The 20,000-nt window shown below is 41.6% G+C and overlaps 1 protein-coding gene across 3 annotated transcripts in view; it reads left to right on the top strand.

Moving 5' to 3' along the window:
- The first annotated feature begins 9,395 nt into the window (after window positions 1–9,395).
- The window catches only part of LOC113803542 (protein cab-1), a 278,833-nt gene continuing 268,228 nt past the window's right edge, over window positions 9,396–20,000 (top strand). The window contains exon 1 of one of the 3 annotated variants that reach the window (XM_070138549.1): window positions 9,396–9,625. In XM_070138549.1, the coding sequence (XP_069994650.1) occupies window positions 9,496–9,625 (130 nt within the window). In that variant the 5' untranslated portion in view covers window positions 9,396–9,495. The remainder of the gene's footprint in view (window positions 9,626–20,000) is intronic. The other 2 variants (XM_070138547.1, XM_070138548.1) reach the window with 2 other exon arrangements.

Raw genomic sequence — 20,000 nt, 5'->3', positions numbered from 1 at the left:
CATCGTACTTTTAGGGACGTCAGGCGAAATGGTCGTAGTACTTCACATGTAATATTTTCTCACAAGTAGGCCTATAACTTTTCTTCTCTGGTTAACGCTTTTTTACCTTTTTTGTACATGTTTTAGTTTCAAATAGCTCTCCTTAGAATTTGGTACCATTCCTCATTAATCATTCTCATAGCAATATAAGCCCAGGTGCGACCTGTTTTTACTTCTGTGAAAAAGAACAATTCTTCCAGGCTAACAGGAATATAGTGTGGATATAATGTGTAGTCAGTTTTGTACTGATGAGGCATTCCGGAGATATTTTCTTCTTTTTGGAAAAGAAATACCAAACGGCTTCCATTCCTGCAGAAAGCCAGGAACTATGTCTAAGCATCAACCCGATCTTGTTGAACGGGAAAGGCTAAGTCAGTAGCAACTCGAGGAGGTTATGACGTCAGATTTTGATGACGTCACAAATGTTTCGATTCTGTTTTTGGAAAATGCATATTTTTTGATGATGGCGACACCCACGAACTTGCCGGATATATATTCTATCGTTCGGATAATGTGCAAGAATTATGCCAAAAAAGTTAATGGGTAATTTTATTGCGAAATTGATGAGCGGTGAATATGGTCAATCATTTTGGTCTTTTCAATTTTCAAAAAGGATGTGAAATAATGATTTTAATGGTTATATTTTCATTAAACTCATCAAATTAGCCCTGTGGATGAGAAGAGTGGGCGATTACGATTCACAAGTGGAATTGCTCGCAGTGGGAGTCAAGCCAAAGGCCTGTATTTTTACTCAGCTTGAAGGAATTAAATATACCTACTTCTATTAATACCTCCAACCACTCAGTGAATGAATGACATGACTTAATAAAATCAAAAACGCCTGAAAAGACTTTGAAACTTGGATATTGGATATTGTACACAATGTAAACATGAAATGAACATGTGCTATTCTAAAAATAGCCCGGCCTGGTATCCTGTACTTTAAATAAAATACCTTTCATTCATTCATTTTCCATTTTTGAAAATTGAAAAGACCAAAATGAATATTAAACCATATGTGCTTTTTTGCAAGAACAACATCGCAACTTTTGTGACATCATCAAAATCATGACCTCCTCGAGTTGCTACTGATCTAGCCTTTCCCCTGGCTGAACTTGTAATGACTTAAGGGTCAACATTGAACATACTTGCCTGAAGGGCTACACCTTATTTGTCTACTTATAAAATCACTGCAAAAAAACACACATTTATATAATCATACAAAACTGAACAGTTTCATTAAATCTTAATGTTCAATTTTGGTACACAAAGTCACTGTTAGCCATCAGTTGTCAGCCGATGATTTCCAGGTTCTGCGCCAGGTTATAAGGCTGTAAACCGTTGTTGTCCAAAGACCACTGAAAACATCTTTTCCTGGAATTGCAGTTGCTGAGCAAATTGTTGCCGCATCATGATCATCATGTGTTCTAACTTTTGCGTTAACATTCGAAGTACGTCCTCTCTTCCTCGTGGTGCAGGGGTCGGCGCGGGCACTGAAGCAGACGAAGAAGCAGGAACTGATGTAGGCGCTGAAGCTTGTGTTGTAGCAGATGCCGAAAGCGATGTCGATGTAGTAGCAGGTTTTAAAGTCGATGCCGAAATAGCAGGTGCTGAAACTGGCACTGCAGGGGCTGAAACAGACATTGAAGCTGGCGCTGGAGCAGATGCTGAAGGCGTTAAAAAGGCTGAAAGAGACCGACTGTTTTTGTACATCGTACCCCGCCACACTTATCCTCCCAAGCTGGGGATATTGTCTCATCATTAAGGCATGGAACCGTGATTAGGCTCCGAGAGGCAGAGTAGCCTGTTGGTTCTTTCGTAATTGTTTTTTTTTTCTATCGTTCGGATAATGTGCACATAAAGTAGAGTTTACATTATGTTCAAGTCTGCAATTAACGCATTCCTTAGGGAGTTGATTACTCTGTATGATTTTTTTCGGCGCGCTCAGCTCAGTTAGATTTGCGAAGTCATGGTTCGCCCGGGCCTTTTCTCTGGAGTGGCCCGCGCTGTAGCGGCACCGTAGATAACTCACGGGACAAGAGCGAGCCCCATGCCCTATCTTCAACAGCTGGTCCAAAATGGGGTGAGGAATCTGAAGACAGCACACCTGAAGGATGCTTTGCCCTCAACAATTTTGATGGTTTGGGGGATCTTTTCTCCTGCCATCCTATCATTTAACCGAATACGCTTAACATGTATATTTCCATTCATTGTATTCCGTGATCTCATTGGTATCTGTTTATTTCAAGGATTTCTGCCGCTCTGGTAGTAGTTGTATATCTAAAGAAACTCTTCATTCTTACACCATACATACAAATAATTTCAACTGTTTTTATTTCTAAGGCTCCTTTAGCTTTGTTAACAGGAGCCATCTTCAGAACTTGAGACACCCTACGGCATTTGTCTCCTTATGTGGTGACATAATATATCTTTCCCCTAGCGCTGTGTCCCTGTTGAAGTATGCACCTAGATGGATGAGTGATTTCTGCAGATTCGTTACTTAACTGCCTCTTTGCCCTTTTCTTCGTTCGTTTTCGATATTTGTGTCGATTGTAGAGATGTCCACATCCGCCAGAAGGGTCTTCACTGTATAAAGAGGTGTTCTGAGGTTAGATTATTCGCCGAAATGTAGCTCACAGACATATCTCACATATATGCTTAGTCAGCGCACAGATTCCAGACAGCTATTCACGTATCTGGTGAATTCGTTGATGTTTTTTAAACTTCCACTGTAAGGCACTTTTGGTCCTTATAGATATTTTATGAGCAGGGCCACGCACTCGTTCACTGGAAAGCGAAAGGTCTTTTTAGGCCCCATTGCCTGGGTGATCACGAGGCAGAGGCCACATTAGTTCACAGCAGGTCAGAAAACACTTTCATTCTCTTGATGGCTGGTGCGGAACTGAGAGAGAGAGAGAGAGAGAGAGAGAGAGAGAGAGAGAGAGAGAGAGGGGGGGGGGGAGAGAAACAAGGGAAATGAGATTAGAAGCGATAAAGAGAGAGGCAGGAGAAGCAAAGCTAGAAAATCAAATTAAAAAAGGCGATCGGAATGAGGGTGAGGGCAAGATAGAAATGAAAAATGGTGTAAGAAAAAAATCTTCCAGTGTCTAATAATTAGACGCCTAACTAACATAAGGATCTAATTTGGCTCTACACACATTAATATAATAGTTTACACAAGCAGTAAGGAGCACTAACTTTAATTTCATCTAACCCCGCGGACATTAAATCAAAGCAAAACAAATAAATAATTTCCATTTAGAAAACTAGCATGATTGATGGTGGTGAAAACATCATTAACATTCAGACAGCTATTTCTTTATACTAGCAGTCAGTACTATTAAGTGTCATTTCCTTTAACCCCGCGACCACCCTCTCCCCTCTCTCCGTACGAGAAAGGGGCCGAGAAACATCACCATTTTTTCTACTATTTTCTTTTTTTCAGTCCTTTCAGCGTGTCAGAACCAGCGCCGCCGACGGAGAGTGGAGGAATCATGTTTAGCTTCCCCCAAGAGGTTTCTTTGAGCGACATAACAAGATCTAAGAGCGGCTGGCAAAGGCTTTTCCCTCTCCTGACCAAGGTCGATCTTCACTTGTTATATAAAAGAGAGAGAGAGATGTCTGAACTATAGGATCAAAGTCTGTGTATAGCACTTTTATACAAAGAAGTGAGATCTTGTGTGATATTGCAAGGTCAAATTGTGGCGCAATTTTAGAAGGAAAATAGCTGAGAGAATTTGTTTCCCTCTTTTTTCAGTATAAAGTTATAATTGATCAAATCATGGTTGTAGTTTGCGTCAGGTTTCATTTATAGCCTGGCATTTCTCACTTAAGATGAAACAGAAAGTGCGCGAGTGTGAGTGCATGTGTATGTGTGTCTGTGTGTGTGTGTTTTAGATTCATTTTATGATATGCATACTACAGTCGTTTTATCGTTGATATTAATTTCAATCGGTGTAATTCTAATGTTTCCTATAATTATTTGCCTTTTGATTTTTTCTTCATTTCATACAACGACTTTTCTCCTGGTTATTTCGGATGCCATTTTTTCCTTTTTTTCATAATTTTCTTAATAACTTTCATATTTTTTCTTTCATTTAATCACTTCCTTCTATTTACTTTTTTCTCTTCAATAATCTTAGATTTTTTTGCCTTTGCATTCAATCTCCTTTGATTCATTCCTTTTTTCCTAACGTTGAATATTCTTTCCACTAACATCATAATAAAATTACTTTCTGGCACTTTAAATATATAGAAAGTGAGAGCATTTTTCCTCAGTAAACTCACCGGACGACCCTTATTTTGACACCTCTTCGCGGAAGTCTTTTAAACAAACTTTAGTGCAACAAGCGCAGTTTCTAAAACCATCATGCTGTCCATTATAACAATGAAACAAAAAGCAAACTTATAAAATCTTCCGGCAAGTGTGATATGAAGAACTTATGGCGAAAGAAAGAAAGAAGTTGAAAAAGTTGAAGAATGCCAAAAATACCAATAATAATGAGGAAAGTCGAATAGCAATAATGGGAATGATGACAATGAGGGAGAAATTATAACGAACATTATGGTAAGGATGAGGGAATTATCATAATAGTAATGATGATAATGACAAGGAGAAACTGATAATGATGATTATGAAAACGAAACGATGGGAATGAGAATGAAGTGGACGGGATAATGATAATGAAGATGATGATGAGATAATAATGAGTATGAGGGAGAAAGAATACCAATAATGAAGAGAAAGAAAGATGATACCAATAAGGATGAAAAATAAAAAAGAATACCAATAATATCAATAATAATGAGAAAGAAGAATATCAATGATAATGAGAAAGAAAATACCAATAATACCAATATATAATGATGTGTGTAGGTATGTGTTTGTGTGTATAATACCAATAATAACGAGAAAGAAAGAATCCCAATTATACCAATAATTATTAGAAAGAAAGAAGAATACCAATGATACCAATAATAACGGGAAAGAAAGAAGAATACCAATTATACCAATAATAATGGGAAAGAAAGAATAATGATACCAATAATAACGGGAAAGAAAGAAGAAAAGCAACTATACCAATAATAATTAGAAAGAAAGAACAACACCAATTATTCCAACAATAATGGGAATAGAAGAATACCAATTATACCGATAATAAAGGGAAAGAAAGATTACTAATGATAATTAGGAAAGAGTGGCCACCCATTATCTCTCGGGAGGAAAAAACATCTAGACTATTAGATCTCAAACTCTCGAGCTCACTTATGATCGAATTGTCGAAAAGAATTTAATTTTGTTTGGTTAATTAAAGGCTATTATTGATTATTACACCGCTATTAGCCTGTGACGCAAAGATCCTAGGAAGGTCGATAAGTTTATTATTAATGTTGGTGTATCGTTGTCGTTAGTTTTTTTTTCCTTACTACTTCTCTTAATATCACCACCACCACCAACAACAAAACCGTCACCATCACTACCACCAAAAACAACACCACTACCACTACCACCAACATCATCACCAACACCAACAACAACACCAGCACTAACACCAACACTAACAATAATAACACCAACACCGTCGCCACCAACACTAACACCACCACCACCACCGCCACTATTCCTACTACTTCTAATACTATACTACTACCACTACTATTGCTACACCTACTACTGCTACTACTACTAACGATAAAACAAATGATAGTAATGGCCATGATTTCATTGATCATAACAATGATGATAAAGTAGTGATAAGAACAAGAACGAGAGATAAGTATGAAAATGATGACGAAGATGATTGTGTCGTAACAAAAATTATAACATTAACGATTTTAATGATAATCATAGTAATGCTATTCATGAAATTGATTAGGGCAATAATGGCAATAATGATAAGATGTATAAGAATGATTTGCATGGATAATGACGACAATTTTGATCATATAAATTATCATAGTCACCACAATTTCCAATAAAATAACAGTTATGACAGTGATAAGGATGATAATCATAATAATCATAATATCGATAATACTCTTGATAATAATGATATTAATAAAAAAGGATAATAATGATAATGAGAACGATAATGATTATCAGCATTACTATTATAATTATGATAACAATAATAATGATGATAGCAATAATGAATCGCCGTAATGATAATAGTAATAATGATTATGATGATAATAATGATAATGCTAGTAATAACGACAATAATAGTAATAATGATGGTACTATTTATAATGTTGATAAGGCGACAATTATTCGATTCCTGGGTTTACGGATCCGCAGCACTTTTTTACCCGATTTTCGAAAATAAAAATAACTGAGAAATCGACATTATTTTTTCCCATCTGCTACAAGTCTAAGAGGTGGGCCATTTTTTTTATCTTTATTTCAGTTTTGTTTCTAGTTCTTTGGGAAACTCATCATACCATAGAATCTGTTGTCTAAGGACAATATATACTAACATTTTATTGATATACCTGCTCTGTTTTTCCAGTCCAGTACCTTCCCCAGTCGACGATATCTGCCGTTGTCTCAAGCTTAATATGTCATCTACTGTTCGGTTTTCTTGTCAGTTATACCTACAGAAAGCTTCACAATCGATGGCATCCCCGTTTGTCCCATGCACATGTCGCCGATTCTGTCAAAGGAGATGAAAATTCCTGTCTGTGAACACATGGACAATACTGATTCCATAATGTAGTTCTGTCATCGGTATTTCATGTTTAGCAGCTGCCACAAGTTTTCATAAATCAATAAAATGTTCGAGAAAAAGTCAAAAGACCCAATTATTTTTATTTTCATTTTCCTACCGCCTGTCAGAAGTTTTCAGAAATAAAATCCGTAAACCATGGAATAAAATATTTGTGGCCTAATGAAAATAATAATGATATTAACGATAGTAATAATGATGATAAATTACAATAACAAAAGCAACGTCGATAATGATAACAAAAAGTAATAGTGATTTTACTAATGATAATACCATTTTTTAAACAACTGCAATAGTGGTAGCGGTAGTAATAACAATAACAGCAACATGATGATAATGATGATATTGAATATAATAATACCAACAGAAATGAGGTTGATGATGATGACAATGATAATGATCATGATAATAATAATAACAATAGTAATCATGATAATGATGATGATTATGATAATGATGATGGTGATGATAACAATAATAATGATAATGATAGCAATACTAATAGTATCAATAGCAATGGTAATTATGATAATGATGATGATAATAACAACAGTAATAACAACAATAATAATGATAATGATAATGATAATAATCATGATGATAATGATAATGATAATAATCATGATGATAATGATAATGATAATAATCATGATGATAATGATAATAATAATGATGATAATAATATTACCAATAATGATATTGATAATGATAATGATATTGATGATGTTAGTAATAATAATTATGATGATAATAATGATAATGATAATGATGATAATGATAATGATAATAATAATAATAATAATAATGATGATAATGATAATAATGATAGTCATAATGGTGGTAATGATGATAATAACTATAATAATAAAAATAATGATTAATAATAATAATAATGATAATAATACCAATAATAATACTAATAGTAATAACAATAGTAATAATAATTATAACAATATTAATGACAATATTGATAGTAATAATAATAGTAATAATAATCATAACAATTATAGTAATATCAATAATAAATTTAATATCAGTAGCTATAGTAATAATAATAACATTTATATCAATAACGATAATAATATCAACAATAACAAAATTAATAGTAATAGCAATGATGACCGTACCAGTAATAGTAATAATAATAATGATAATGATAATAAGGATAATGACAATGATAATAGTAATAATGAAATTAATGATAATTACTACAAAAATAAGTATAAGTAGGATAATGATTATAACAACACAAGCAAGGATGATAACAATATTAATAATAACAATAACAACAGCAGCAATAGTTATAATGATGTTGGTGATGACAATAATGATAGTGATAATTATAATAATAATAATGAAGATAATAATGATCATTATGATAATGATAATAATGATGATCATAATTATAATAATAGTGATGATAATGTTAATGATAATGATTATGATGATAATAATGATAATGATAACAATAATAGTAATTACAATAATAATAATGATTATAATTATAACAACAGCAACAATAATAACTTTCAAATACAATGGTTTGCAACAGTTGAAATCAATATTGATAACAAAAGTAATGTTGATAATGACATAAATAATTGCAACATTGATACCAATTGTAATGACAATGACAAAAAATTCAATAACTAACAACGATACACTGCTATACACACGCATACACAACCACATGCATTCACAGGATAACACGCCTCGAAAATCCCTCGAAAAACAGACTTTCGTGCACGCACACACATTCCCACACACAAACGCACTCACCCGCACATTCGCACACAAACATTAACAAACATAAAGACTACATATTCATAAACGAACCTGAGAATCCAATTGCCTTCAGCATGTGTGGATCTAGTGATTGCCATGCATTGTGCGAAACTCAATCATCTTTGAATAGGTATTCATACATGCAACAGGCAAGTCCCATCAGCACCAGTTAGAGCACTTTACGAGTGTAAACGAGTGGTTATTTGATCCGGAAATATTTTATGTTTATAAGAAATTACGAACAAGGTAAAATAAATCATTATAGTTGTTTAAAAGACAGTTATTTTGTGTTGCTCCGATGTTACCTTTTTCAAGCTCGACCTATATAACGTATATGTACACCTGAGAAGCGAAACGACAGGTGCGTTTCGATATTGCTAATTATTACCAGGGGACGTGGACGTATCTCTCCCCCTTCCTCTGTCCCTCCCCTACCTGCTCCCCTCTCAACTTGCTATTCAACTTCGCGTAGCTTTAATTTCCTGTGGAATACGAAGTGCTCTTCCGTTGGCAACACTGAGCGCGAGAAAAGGTTTCGAACTCTTATTCCGAAAATTGAAAACTGATTCGAAAGTGGGAACTTTGTGTCGATTCCCCTTAAGGACTTCAAAGGCCCTTTATTAAAAAGTAATAACGAAGACGACACCCAAAGGAGGGGAAATGTCGAAGCAGAGGTGACAAGTCTCGTTCGACTAAGCGCTCTTTCCTTAACGCTTAATTATGCCCAAGAGAATGATGCAGTTATTTTCTTCCCGTTCTTCAAGCTCCATTCGCTTCGGAACAGTATCACACATGACCGAGCGCACTGACGCACGCACACGGTCGTCGGTGTGGCACTGACAGCAGCTCGGGCCCTCAGTGTGCCGCGCGCCTCGGGAGCGAGCGGTTGTACAGTGCGTGTGACGTGTAGTATTGATCGTGAGTGATGGTGGTGTCCCTGTAACATATGGTAGCTCTGTCCTCTTCTACCGTGGCCAAGGGCAGCATGAGTATGGTGGCGTGGGCACTGTGGGCTCTGGTCCTAGTTCAGAGCCTCGCCCACGCCAGCTCGAGGCCCAGCGAGAAATATGGAGGTGGTAAGTACGAGTGTTTCGTTGGTGCGGCTGAGCTCGCGATAACGCCGTCCGGACCCGCGTCTTCGGCCTACCCGCACACCTGTAGTCTTCTGTTTGTGTGTTTGTGTGTACCCACGCATGCGGGTAGGCGCGTAAACTTGTTCCATAGGTGCTCAGGTGTACTTGATGTTCACATTTTAGAGATAACTTTCCGTATTCTTTGGCGGTTTTCTTCGCCCTGGCCGAAGCTCTAGACGAACGACAAGAACTTCCGCTCCGCGAATGAACATATGTTTGCGTGTTTATTCTCATCAGGGGGTCATAGCCATTCATTTTCTCTTGTACGAATGGCCATCCCGGTTTAATTAACTGCGTCGCGCTAATTACTAACTACGAGGGACAATGATAACAGATGGTTGGCACACATCTCGGGCGCTCCTCGGCGTTTGTCAGGTTGGGCATTTGCAACAGCCTTCAGTATCGCGTGTCCTGCTTTTCTGTGTTTGTGTCTGTGTCGTTGACCGTTTTTTCGTAAATCACTGCGACTTTATTTTCCCCCTTTTATTGAAGACTTAGACCTTAGGCGTCACTCGCCGCTAACATATGGCGGTATTCTTTATTGAATGATTTCACATTTTGGTTGAGAAATTTAGAATAACTTGGACAAATCAGTTTATCACACAGAATAAAAGTGAACCAATGCGTTTTATTTATTCATTCATGTTGCCGTACTTAAGCGCAAACATTTGCATCGTTGTTTCCCGTAATGAGATGGCGGCGTGGGAGGTTTTTATCACGGCAGATTTAGATGTTGATTCCATTAACGTTGAATGGTTGTGTAGGCCTAGATTTGATCGGGATTTCAACGGGGTTCACCTAAGAGAATTGCTTACGTTTCTTGATGTGATATTAAATATGGATACGGTTCACATAGGCTTGTCGTTTTTTTTGTTTTTGTTTGTTTCTCAGTGTCTTTTCTCTTTTTTCCTTTCTTTATTACTCTCTCTCTCTTATTATCTCCTCATTCCGTCTTTTGTCACCGCCCCCTCATGCCCTTTCATTCCCTCCCACAATTTCACTTCTTTCTTCGCCAATGCGCATAAAACTGCAAAACCGTTGCGAGACTAAGACCAACAACAAAATGGGAACAACAGCAGCCATCAAAGCAATTTTTAGTAAAGAACACAAAGCACAAACAACAAAGAATAAACCCACTGTACTTCTTCGAATCCCCGACTCGCCGTCCACACACAATGGCGACCTCGCCCTTCGCTCGCTGCGCCCTGAGATGCAAGCTGCTCGGCGCTCGTTTCCTCTACGAGTGGAGGCAGTGATTCGACCTCTTCGCTTGCTCTTGTCACCAAAGTGTAAGACGGAAATAAAAAAGATGACGTTTTAAAGAAGGGTATGAAGAATAGACTGATAGAAACGGAGAGGAAGAGAGAAAAGAAAGAAAAAGAGAGAAAGAAAGAAAGAAATAGGGAGGGAGAGAAAGATAGCGAATGGGAAAGAGAAAGAAACATAGAGAAAGAGAAAGAAAGAAAAAGATAAAAACAGGAAAAGATGGAAAAAGAGAAAAAAATAGAGGAAGAAAAAGATAGGAGACGAATAAGGAGGAAGAAAAATATAGGGGACGAATAAGGAGGAAGAAAAAGATAGGGGGCGAATAAGAAGAACGAAGAAAAAGATAAACAAAAAGAAAGATAGAAAAAGGTAGATAGAGAGACATAGAGAAGAAGGTAGATAGAGAGACAGATAGAAAGGTAGATAGACATATAGATAGGTAGATAGATAGAGAGAAAGAGAGAGAGAGACCCAATAGGCAGTTCGTGGAATTGAGGAGTGGCTGAAATTTGAGCGAGGGACGGACTTACGAAAAAGGGACAATAAAACAAATTAGAACAATGGGATTAAAAAAGAGAGGGGGCGAGAGAGAAGAAAAAGAATAAGCGAGAGAAAAAGACCGTCGACCCAGTAGGCACTTCCTGAAATTGGCAGAAAGCTGAGGGGAGACTGAAATTTGGACAGGGAGAGAGAGAGAGAGGGAAGAGAGGAGAGAGAGAGAGAGAGAGAGGAGAGAGAAAGAGAGAGGGAGAGAGAGAGAGAGAGAGAGAGAGAGAGAGAGAGAGAGAGGAGGCAGAGATAGATAAAGGGAGGGAGGAAGGAAGAGCGAGAGGGAGGGAGAGAGGAAGAGAGCGAGAGAGGGAGGGAGAAGAGGAAGAGAGAGCGAGAGCGAGGGAGGGAGGAAAGAGAGCGAGAGAGGAGGAGAGAGAGGAGGAAGAGAGAGCGAGAGGGAGGGAGAGAGGAAGAGAGGAGCGAGAGGAGGGAGAGGAGGAAGAGAGCGAGAGGGAGGGAGGGAGGAAGAGAGCGAGGAGGGAGTGGGAGGAGAGGAAGGAAGAGAACGCGAGAGGGAGGGAGAGAGGAAGAGAGCGAGAGGGGAGGGAGGGAGTGAAGAAGAGAGCGAGAGGGAGGGAGGGAGGAAGAGAAGGCGAGAGGGAGGGAGAGGGAGGGAGGAAGAGAGCGAGAGCAAGGGAGGGAGGAGAAGAGAGCGATGAGCAAGGGAGGGAGGGAGAGAGCGAGAGGAAGGGAGGGAGGGAGGGAGGGCGAGAGGAAGGAAGGAAGGGAGGAAGAGGGCGATGAGGGAGGGAGGGAGGAAGAGAGCGAGAGGAAAGGGGAGGGAGGAAGAGAGCAGAGAGGGAGGCAGGGAGGAAGAAAGCGGGAGAGGGAGGAGAGAAAGAGAGAGCGAGAGAGAGAGGAAGGGATCCCTCCCGAGAGGAAGGGAGGGAGGGAGAGAGCGAGAGGAAGGGAGGCAGGGAGAGGGCGAGAGGGAGGGAGGGAGGGAGGGAGAGAGCGAGCGAGAAGAAGGGAGGGAGGGAGAGAGCGAGAGGAAGGGAGGCAGGGTGAGGGCGAGAGGAAGGGAGAGAGCAAGAGCAAGGGAGGGAGGGAGAGAGGGAGAGGAAGGGAGGCAGAGAGAGGGCGAGAGGAAGGGAGGGAGGGAGAGTGGCGAGAGGAAGGGAGGAGGGAGGGAGGAGAGAGCGAGAGGAAGGAGAGAGAGAGAGAGAGAGAGAGCGAGAGAGTGGGAAGGGAGGGAGGGAGAGAGCGGAGAGAGGAAGGGTGGGAGGGAGAGAGCGGGAGGAAGGGAGGGAGGGAGAGAGCGAGAGGAAGGGAGGAAGGGGGAGAGCGAGAGCAAGTGAGGGAGAGAGAGCGAGAGCAAGTGAGGGAGAGAGAGCGAGAGCAAGTGAGGGAGAGAGAGCGAGAGCAAGTGAGGGAGAGAGAGCGAGAGCAAGTGAGGGAGAGAGAGCGAGAGCAAGTGAGGGAGAGAGAGTGAGAGGGATGGGGGGGGGGGGAGGAAGATAGAGAGTGAAAGAGAGAGAGAGAGAGGGAGGAAGAGAGAGCGAGAGACAGGGAAGGGGGGGAGAGCGAGAGAAAGGGAGGGAGATAAGGTAGAAAGGGCAGAGATAGAGAAAAGAGATTGATAGAAGGAGAGGGAGAGAGAGAGAGAGAGCAGAGAGAGAGAGAGAGAGAGAGAGAGAGAGAGAGAGAGAGAGAGAGAGAGAGAGAGAGAGAGAGAGAGAGAGAGTTAGTGTGGGAGAGAGATGGAGAGGGAGAGATAGAGATAGAGAGAGAGAGAGGGAAAGAGAGAAAGGGGGGAAAGAGAGGGAAAGAGAGAGAGAGGGGGGGGGGGGAAGAGAGGGAGAGAGATAAAGAGGGGAGAGGGAGAGAGAGGGGGGGAAGAGAGGAGAGAGAGACAAAAGAGGGGGAAGGAAGAGAGATAGAGAGGAAAAGGGAGAGAGAGATAGAAAGGGAGAGGGAGAGATATAGAGGGAGAGGGAAAAGAGATAGAGAGGGAGAGGGAGAGGGGGAGATATAGAGGGAGAGGGAAAGAGATATAGAGGGGGAGGGAGAGGGATATAGAGAGAGTGCGAGTAGGAAGAGAGAGAGAGAGAGACGGAGAGGGAGATAGAGAAAGGGAGAGGGAGAGGAAGAAATAGTGAGAAGGAGAGGGAGATAGAGAAAGAGGGAGATAGATAGAGAGAGAGAGAGAGAAGGAGAGAGAGATAGATAGATACAGAAAGAGAGAGATGGAGCGAGATAGAGAAAGAGAAAGAGAGAAGAGAGAAGGAGAAAGAGAGAGAGAGGGAGAGAGTTTGAAAGAGAGGGGGGGGAGAGAGATAAAGAGAGATAAAGGGAGAAAGTAAGAGAGAGAGGGGGGGTAGAGTTAGAGAGAGAGAGAGTTAGAGAGAAAGAGAGAGAGAGAGTTAGAGAGAAAGAGAGGGAGAGAGTTAGAGAGAAAGAGAGGGAGAGAGTTAGAGAGAGAGGGGGGGAGAGAGTTAGAGAGAGAGGGGGGGGAGAGAGTTAGAGAGAGAGAGGGGGAGAGAGTTAGAGAGAGAGAGAGGGAGAGAGTTAGGAGAGAGAGAGAGAGGGAGAGAGTTAGAAAGAGAGGGAGAGAGTTAGAGGGAGTTGAAAAGAGAGAGAGGGAGAGAGTTAGAGAGAGAGAGAGGGAGAGAGTTTAGAGAGAGAGAGAGAGAGAGAGGGAGAGAGTTAGAGAGAGAGAAAGGGAGAGAGTTAGAGAGAGTTAGAGAGAGAGAGTTAGAGAGAGAGAGAGTTAGAGAGAGAGAGAGTTAGAGAGAGAGAGAGAGTTGAGAGAGTTAAGAGAGAGAGAGTTAGAGAGAGAGGGAGAGAGAGAGAAAGAGAGAGAGAGAGAGAGAGAGAGAGAGAGTGAGAGAGAGAGAGAGAGAGAGAGAGAGAGAGAGAGAGAGAGAGAGAGAGAGAGAGAAGGAGAGAGAGGGAGGGAAAAAGAGAGGGAATGTTGATTCTTCCTTTTTTTCTTTCCAACCTCTCCCTCTCTCTCTCTCTCTCTCTCTCTCTCTCTCTCTCTCTCTCTCTCTCTCTCTCTCTCCTCTCTCTCTCTCTCATCTCTCTCTCTCTCTCTCTCTTTTTCTTTCGCCCTTTCTGTCTCTCCCCTTCCCTACCCCTGTCCCTCCTCCCCTTTCCCTCACTCCTCCCCTCATGCTCTTCCTCCTTCCCCCTTTCTCTCCCCCATAATCTTCCTCCTTCTCATCATCATTACCTGTTTTGCCAATTTCATCATCTTTCTCGATCAAAAGCTCAAACTCTCCTTGACATCAACTCGTAACTGACATCTGACCTCCTTCCATCACTCACTTGAAGTCTTGCTCAACTGCCCCTTACCTTTAAATACATCGGTCGAATGCACCCTTACCTCCGTCGTAATCAGTAAGTAACTTGCCTACAAACACTAAGTTAATAGGTTGAAGAGATCGCAGATTAATGCAAAGGGAGTGTTTCGCAGATGATATCGTCTTGGTTTTCATAGAAGATCGTCTTAGTTTTTTAGATATTATCGTCTTCTTTTCGTGGATTTTTTTTTTTTTTTTTTTTTTTTGAAGCGTGTTCGTTTTATGTAATTTCGTCATCGTTTTGTGTAATTTGTCTTCGTTTCGTGTAATATCGACTTGTGTTTCGTGTGATCTCGACTTCGATTTTAGGCTATTTCGTCCTCATTTCATGTGATTTCGTCTTCGTTTCATGCAATATCGACATAATATCACACAGTATCAACTTCGTTTGACATAATATCGACTTCATTTCATAAAGTATCGTCCTCATTTCACAAGATATCGTTTTCAGGTACGTCGGACTTCCATTCGGACAGCGCGTCCATCACCTAATAAGCTCCTAATTATATTTTTAAAAGCAGCACCAACACCTTACACCTCCTCGAGGACCCTCGGCGAACTCCCGGCGTCTTCCAGGAAAATCCGGAGGAAAATCTATTGCTCTCTCCTCGCATCATTTTCCTGCAGCCTGACAGTTACGTTTTCTGTGCCTCCCTTCTCTGCCCTACCCTTCTCTGCCCTGTCTGCTTCCCTCCTGTTCTTTCTGCTTCTCCTATCTGCGCGATTCCTGTTTTCTCTCTCTTCCTTTCTTTTTCTCTTTTCCCCTTTGCCGCATTTTCTTCTTTTCATCCTCTCTCCATCTTCCTCTTTTCTGCCTTTCCCCATCTTAATTTCTTCTTTTCTCTGTCTCTGATTTTTTTCATTTTTCGTTAGTTTTCCGTTTCTCTATCTTCCTCCTTATTTCTCCCTCTCCCAATATTCCTCCCTCCTTTTTCATTTCCCACTATTCCTCCCCGTTTCCTGTCTCTCCCCACCCTTTGTTCTCCTCTTTATCTTCTTCATTTCTTCCTCCCTGTCCGCCTCTCCTCCCTCTCCTTCTTCCCTCCCTCCTTGTCCCGTCCTCTCCTCCTCTCTCCTCCCTCCCCCCTTCCTTCTTCCTCCCTCTTGTCCGTCCTCTCCTCCCTCTCCTCCTCCTCCCCCTCCTTGTCCGTCTCTCCTCCCTTCTTTGCTCCTCCCCCTCCTTCTTCCCCCTCCTTATCCGCCTCTCCTCTCCTCCTCTCTTCCTCCTCCTTGTTCGTCTCTCCTCCTTCTTCCTCCTCCCCCTCCTTCTTCCCCCTCCTTATCCGCCTCTCCTCCCTCTCTTCCTCCTCCTTGTTCGTCTCTCCTCCTTCTTCTCCTCCCCCTCCTTCTTCCCCCTCCTTATCCGCCTCTCCTCCCTCTCTTCCTCCTCCTTGTTCGTCTCTCCTCCCTCTCCTTCTTCCCCCTTTCCGCCAAGTAAACACATCTCAGTCTCGGCCGTGGTTACATAATGGTCTAGTCATTTTGTGTCTTGTAACATCTCTCTTACTATTTGCTATCGGTCCCTCGACTTCCTCCTGTATCTAAGGGTTATTCCCGATTGCTTTTCCCCTTTCGCAACCCTTTCCTTGTTTTCTTTTGTATTATTCGCTTTTCCATGTTCTGTTGCTTCGTCTTTTCTGTTTGCTTCTTGTGTTCTTTTAAGGTTTCCGCTCTCTCTTCCTACTGCATGAAACTTCCTATTTAGCCATTCCCGTTTTTTTTGTCTGTCTTCACTTCCTCTTCTTTCTCTTTCTTCGATTCTACCTCTTCCTCTTCTTTCTCTTTCTTCGCTTCTACCTCTTCCTCTTCTTCTTCACTTCTACGCCCTTTTCTCCGTTTCACGCGCGTCTGCTCTTCCACCTCCCTTTCTCTTCGTTCTCGTTCTCTGCCTCTCTTTCTCTTGCCCCTTTTCGTCCTCGCGCTCTGCTCTTTCCTCCTACTCCTACTCTTTTTTTTTTCTCCTCCTCTTCCTCTTACTCGTGCTGCTGCTGCTGTTGCTGCTCCTTCTCCTCCTCCTCCTCCTTCTCCTTCTCCTTCTCCTTCTCCTTCTCCTTCTCCTTCTCCTCCTTCTCCACCTCCACCTCCACCCCTCCCCCTCCTCCTCCCTCCTCCTCCTCCTCCTCCTCCTCTCCCCCCCTCCATTCCCCTTTTTCCCCTTCTCTGATTCTGCCTCGTCGTCCTCCTCATACTCCCCCCCCCCCCCTCTTCCTCACCCTTTTCCTCCTGTTGCTGCTGCTGTTCCTCCTCCTCCTCCTCCTCCTCCTCCTACTCCTACTTTTCAGCAGCCTCCTTCTTCTCCTCCTTCCTCCCCCTCCTCCTCCCTCCTCCTTCTCCTCAGCCTCCTTCTCCTCCTCCTCCTCCTCCTCCTCCTCCTCCTCCTCCTCCTCCTTTTCAGCAGCCTCCTTCTTCTTCTACGCCTCCTCCTCCTCCTCCTCCTCCTCCTCCTCCTCCTCCTCCTCCTCCTCCTCCTCCTCCTTTTCAGCAGCCTCCTCCTTCTCTCTTCCCGTTCTCTCACGCACACACTTGCGCTCACGCCCACACGCCCTCTAGCGCGCACTTACGCATGCACGACATTGCAGGGTGCATAAAAGCTTCGATTTATGAATGTCATAAACTTTGCTTCCAAATTTAGCCTAATTTCACCCGATAGATCTTCTTTCCCTTCGTCTTCCCTTCCTTATCCATCTTTCTCATTCCTCCTCCCCTTCATCTTCCCTTCCTTATCCATCTTTTTCTTTTTTCCACCCCTTCGTCTTCCCTTCCTTATCCTTCTCTCTCTTTCCTGCTTCGCTTCGTTATCTATTTCTTTTCTTCCTCCTTCCCTTCCTTATCCACTCTCCTTTCCTCCTATCTTTCGTCTTCTCTTCCTTATCCATCTCTCTTTCCTCTTTCCCCTCGTCTTCCCTTCTTTATCTGTTTCTTTTCTTCCTTCTTCCCTTTCCCTTATCTAGCATCTACTCTTTCATTCTCCTTCTCTTCCTTATCCATCTTTCTCATTCCTCCTTCCCTTCCTTATCCATCTCTCATTCCTCCTTCCCTTTCTTATCCATCTCTCTCATTCCTTTCTCCCTTCTTATCTGTTTTTCTTCATCCTCCTTTCTTTCGTCTTCTCTTCCTTATCAGTGTATTTTCTTCCTTCCCTTCATCTTCTCTTTCGTATCTATTTCTCCCCTTCCTCCTTCCCTACGTCTTCTCTTCCTTATCCATTTCTGTCCTTCCTCTTCCTTTCCTTATCTTTTTCTCTCCTTCCTCTTTTCTTTCGTCTTATCTTCCTGATCAATGTATATCCTTCCTATCCTTCGTCTTCTCTTCCTTATCTATTTATCTTCCTCTTTCTATTCGTCTTTCTTTACTTATTAATTTCTCTCATTCTTACTTCCTTTCAATTTCTATTTCTTATCAACTTCTCTCCTTCCCCATTCTCTTCGGGGTATTGGAGAAAAGAATGTGTGATAGAAACGAGGGAGAGAGAGAGAGAGAGAGAGAGAGAGAGAGAGAGAGAGAGAGAGAGAGAGAGAGAGAGAGAGAGAGAGAGAGAGAGAGAGAGAGAGAAAGGGGGAGGTTAAAAAATAAATAAGAGAAGACGAATCAGTTACCGAAAGGAGGAATAGATAAGGTGACAATTAATTACTCCTTAAATGCCCTTAAATATCTCTTGCTATATTTAGACCTAAGTTTACCACTCTAATTAAGATAATTCTGTCCTTTTTTCGAAACTACTTTCCCTTCTCGGAAAAAATCGGTTCTGTCGAAATCACTTTTGGGAATCGGAAGGTAATTAACTCGATGATCCTTTTTTTGTGTGTGGTTCGTTTGTTGAACTTCCAGAGAATGGTTTGGAAGAATGGTAGATGAAGGAGAGAGGATAAGAGAGAAGGATGATAGGAAGCAGTAATAATAACTTTAACATTGCATAGTGCTAGAAGCAATACTAATATTTGAAATAATGGTAACAGTTGTAGCAGCGGCAGTAACTAACAGCAACATCACCGATAACGATAGCTTAAGGAGAAGAGGAAGACGAAGGAGAAGGAAGAGAAGGAAAAGAAACAAGAGGATAGAGATAAGACAAAATGTTCAATGGAAAAGGAGGAATAAATACAAAGCAAAAATAAAGCTGAAATCGTGGTGGAGGCACGAGAGCCAACGATTATTCTAGATTTACGGGCTGACTGACAAATGGCCTATCGTTGAATTTGCAACCCTAACCTTTTGCGTTAAACAAAATAATGGAACGTTTCCCTTGGAATCACTATAAAAAGGATAATCAAGACATCATAAAATAGCTGTTCTCCCAAACAAGCTTGAATTTAAAAAATCACCTCTCTCGCATCCCGATTGGCCCGCTCTCCATCGCCGAAGGAATGTCAAGCGCTATGATTGGTCAAAACCCCATAGCCGAAGGAATGGCAAGCGCCCTGATTGGTCCGTTTCTCGGCGGCCACAGGAATGTTCAGCTCGTTGATTGGCTGAGTCGGGCGAGTTCCTGTCGAAGAAATCTCAGGTTCTTGGGATAACTGGGCGAGACTTGTGGGTGTGCGGAGGGACTGTGGAATTCAGGAGATGGAGAGGGAGATTGTAGTGGTATTTACATTAAAATATGGAGGAGACTGAAAGGGAAAAGGAGGAAGGGGAGAAGGAGAAGGACCAGGGAAAAGGGGGGGGGGATGAGGAGGTATAGGTAAGGACTAAGGAAAGAGAAAATGCTGAGGAATAGGATGAAATGTTGAAGGAAAAGAAGATAAAAAGAAAAAGTACTATGCCTCCCGAATGAAGGGATAATTAAGGCCTAAAAAATATTCACGCTAAATTTGACGCCATTCATCGCAGTCCGAGCAGAAACGCACTTGTGCACGCGCAGGTGTGTGTATGTGTGTGGGTGCATGTATGTGAAACTTAATTTGTTTGTATATCAGTTTGCGATCCCGTGAATACATTCCGTCTGCTTTGGTTTTTCTCCTCCACGCTTTTTTTATTCATGTGTTTTTGCCTTTTATGTCATCAGCCTTAGACACTTTCACTTCGTGTCTTTTCTTCTTCATCTGCTTCTCTTGTTCTTCCTCTTTTTTTCTTTCTTCTTCTTTTTCTTCGTCTTCTTCCTCCTCCTGTTCCTTTTCCTCTTCTTCTTCTTCTTCTTCTTCTTCTTCTTCTTCTTCTTCTTCTTCTTCTTCTTCTTCTTCTTCTTCTTCTTCTTC

This window comes from Penaeus vannamei, chromosome 24 (assembly GCF_042767895.1).
Source record: "Penaeus vannamei isolate JL-2024 chromosome 24, ASM4276789v1, whole genome shotgun sequence".
Classification (NCBI taxonomy): domain Eukaryota; kingdom Metazoa; phylum Arthropoda; class Malacostraca; order Decapoda; family Penaeidae; genus Penaeus; species Penaeus vannamei.
This window is presented reverse-complemented; position numbering and strand designations above follow the sequence as displayed.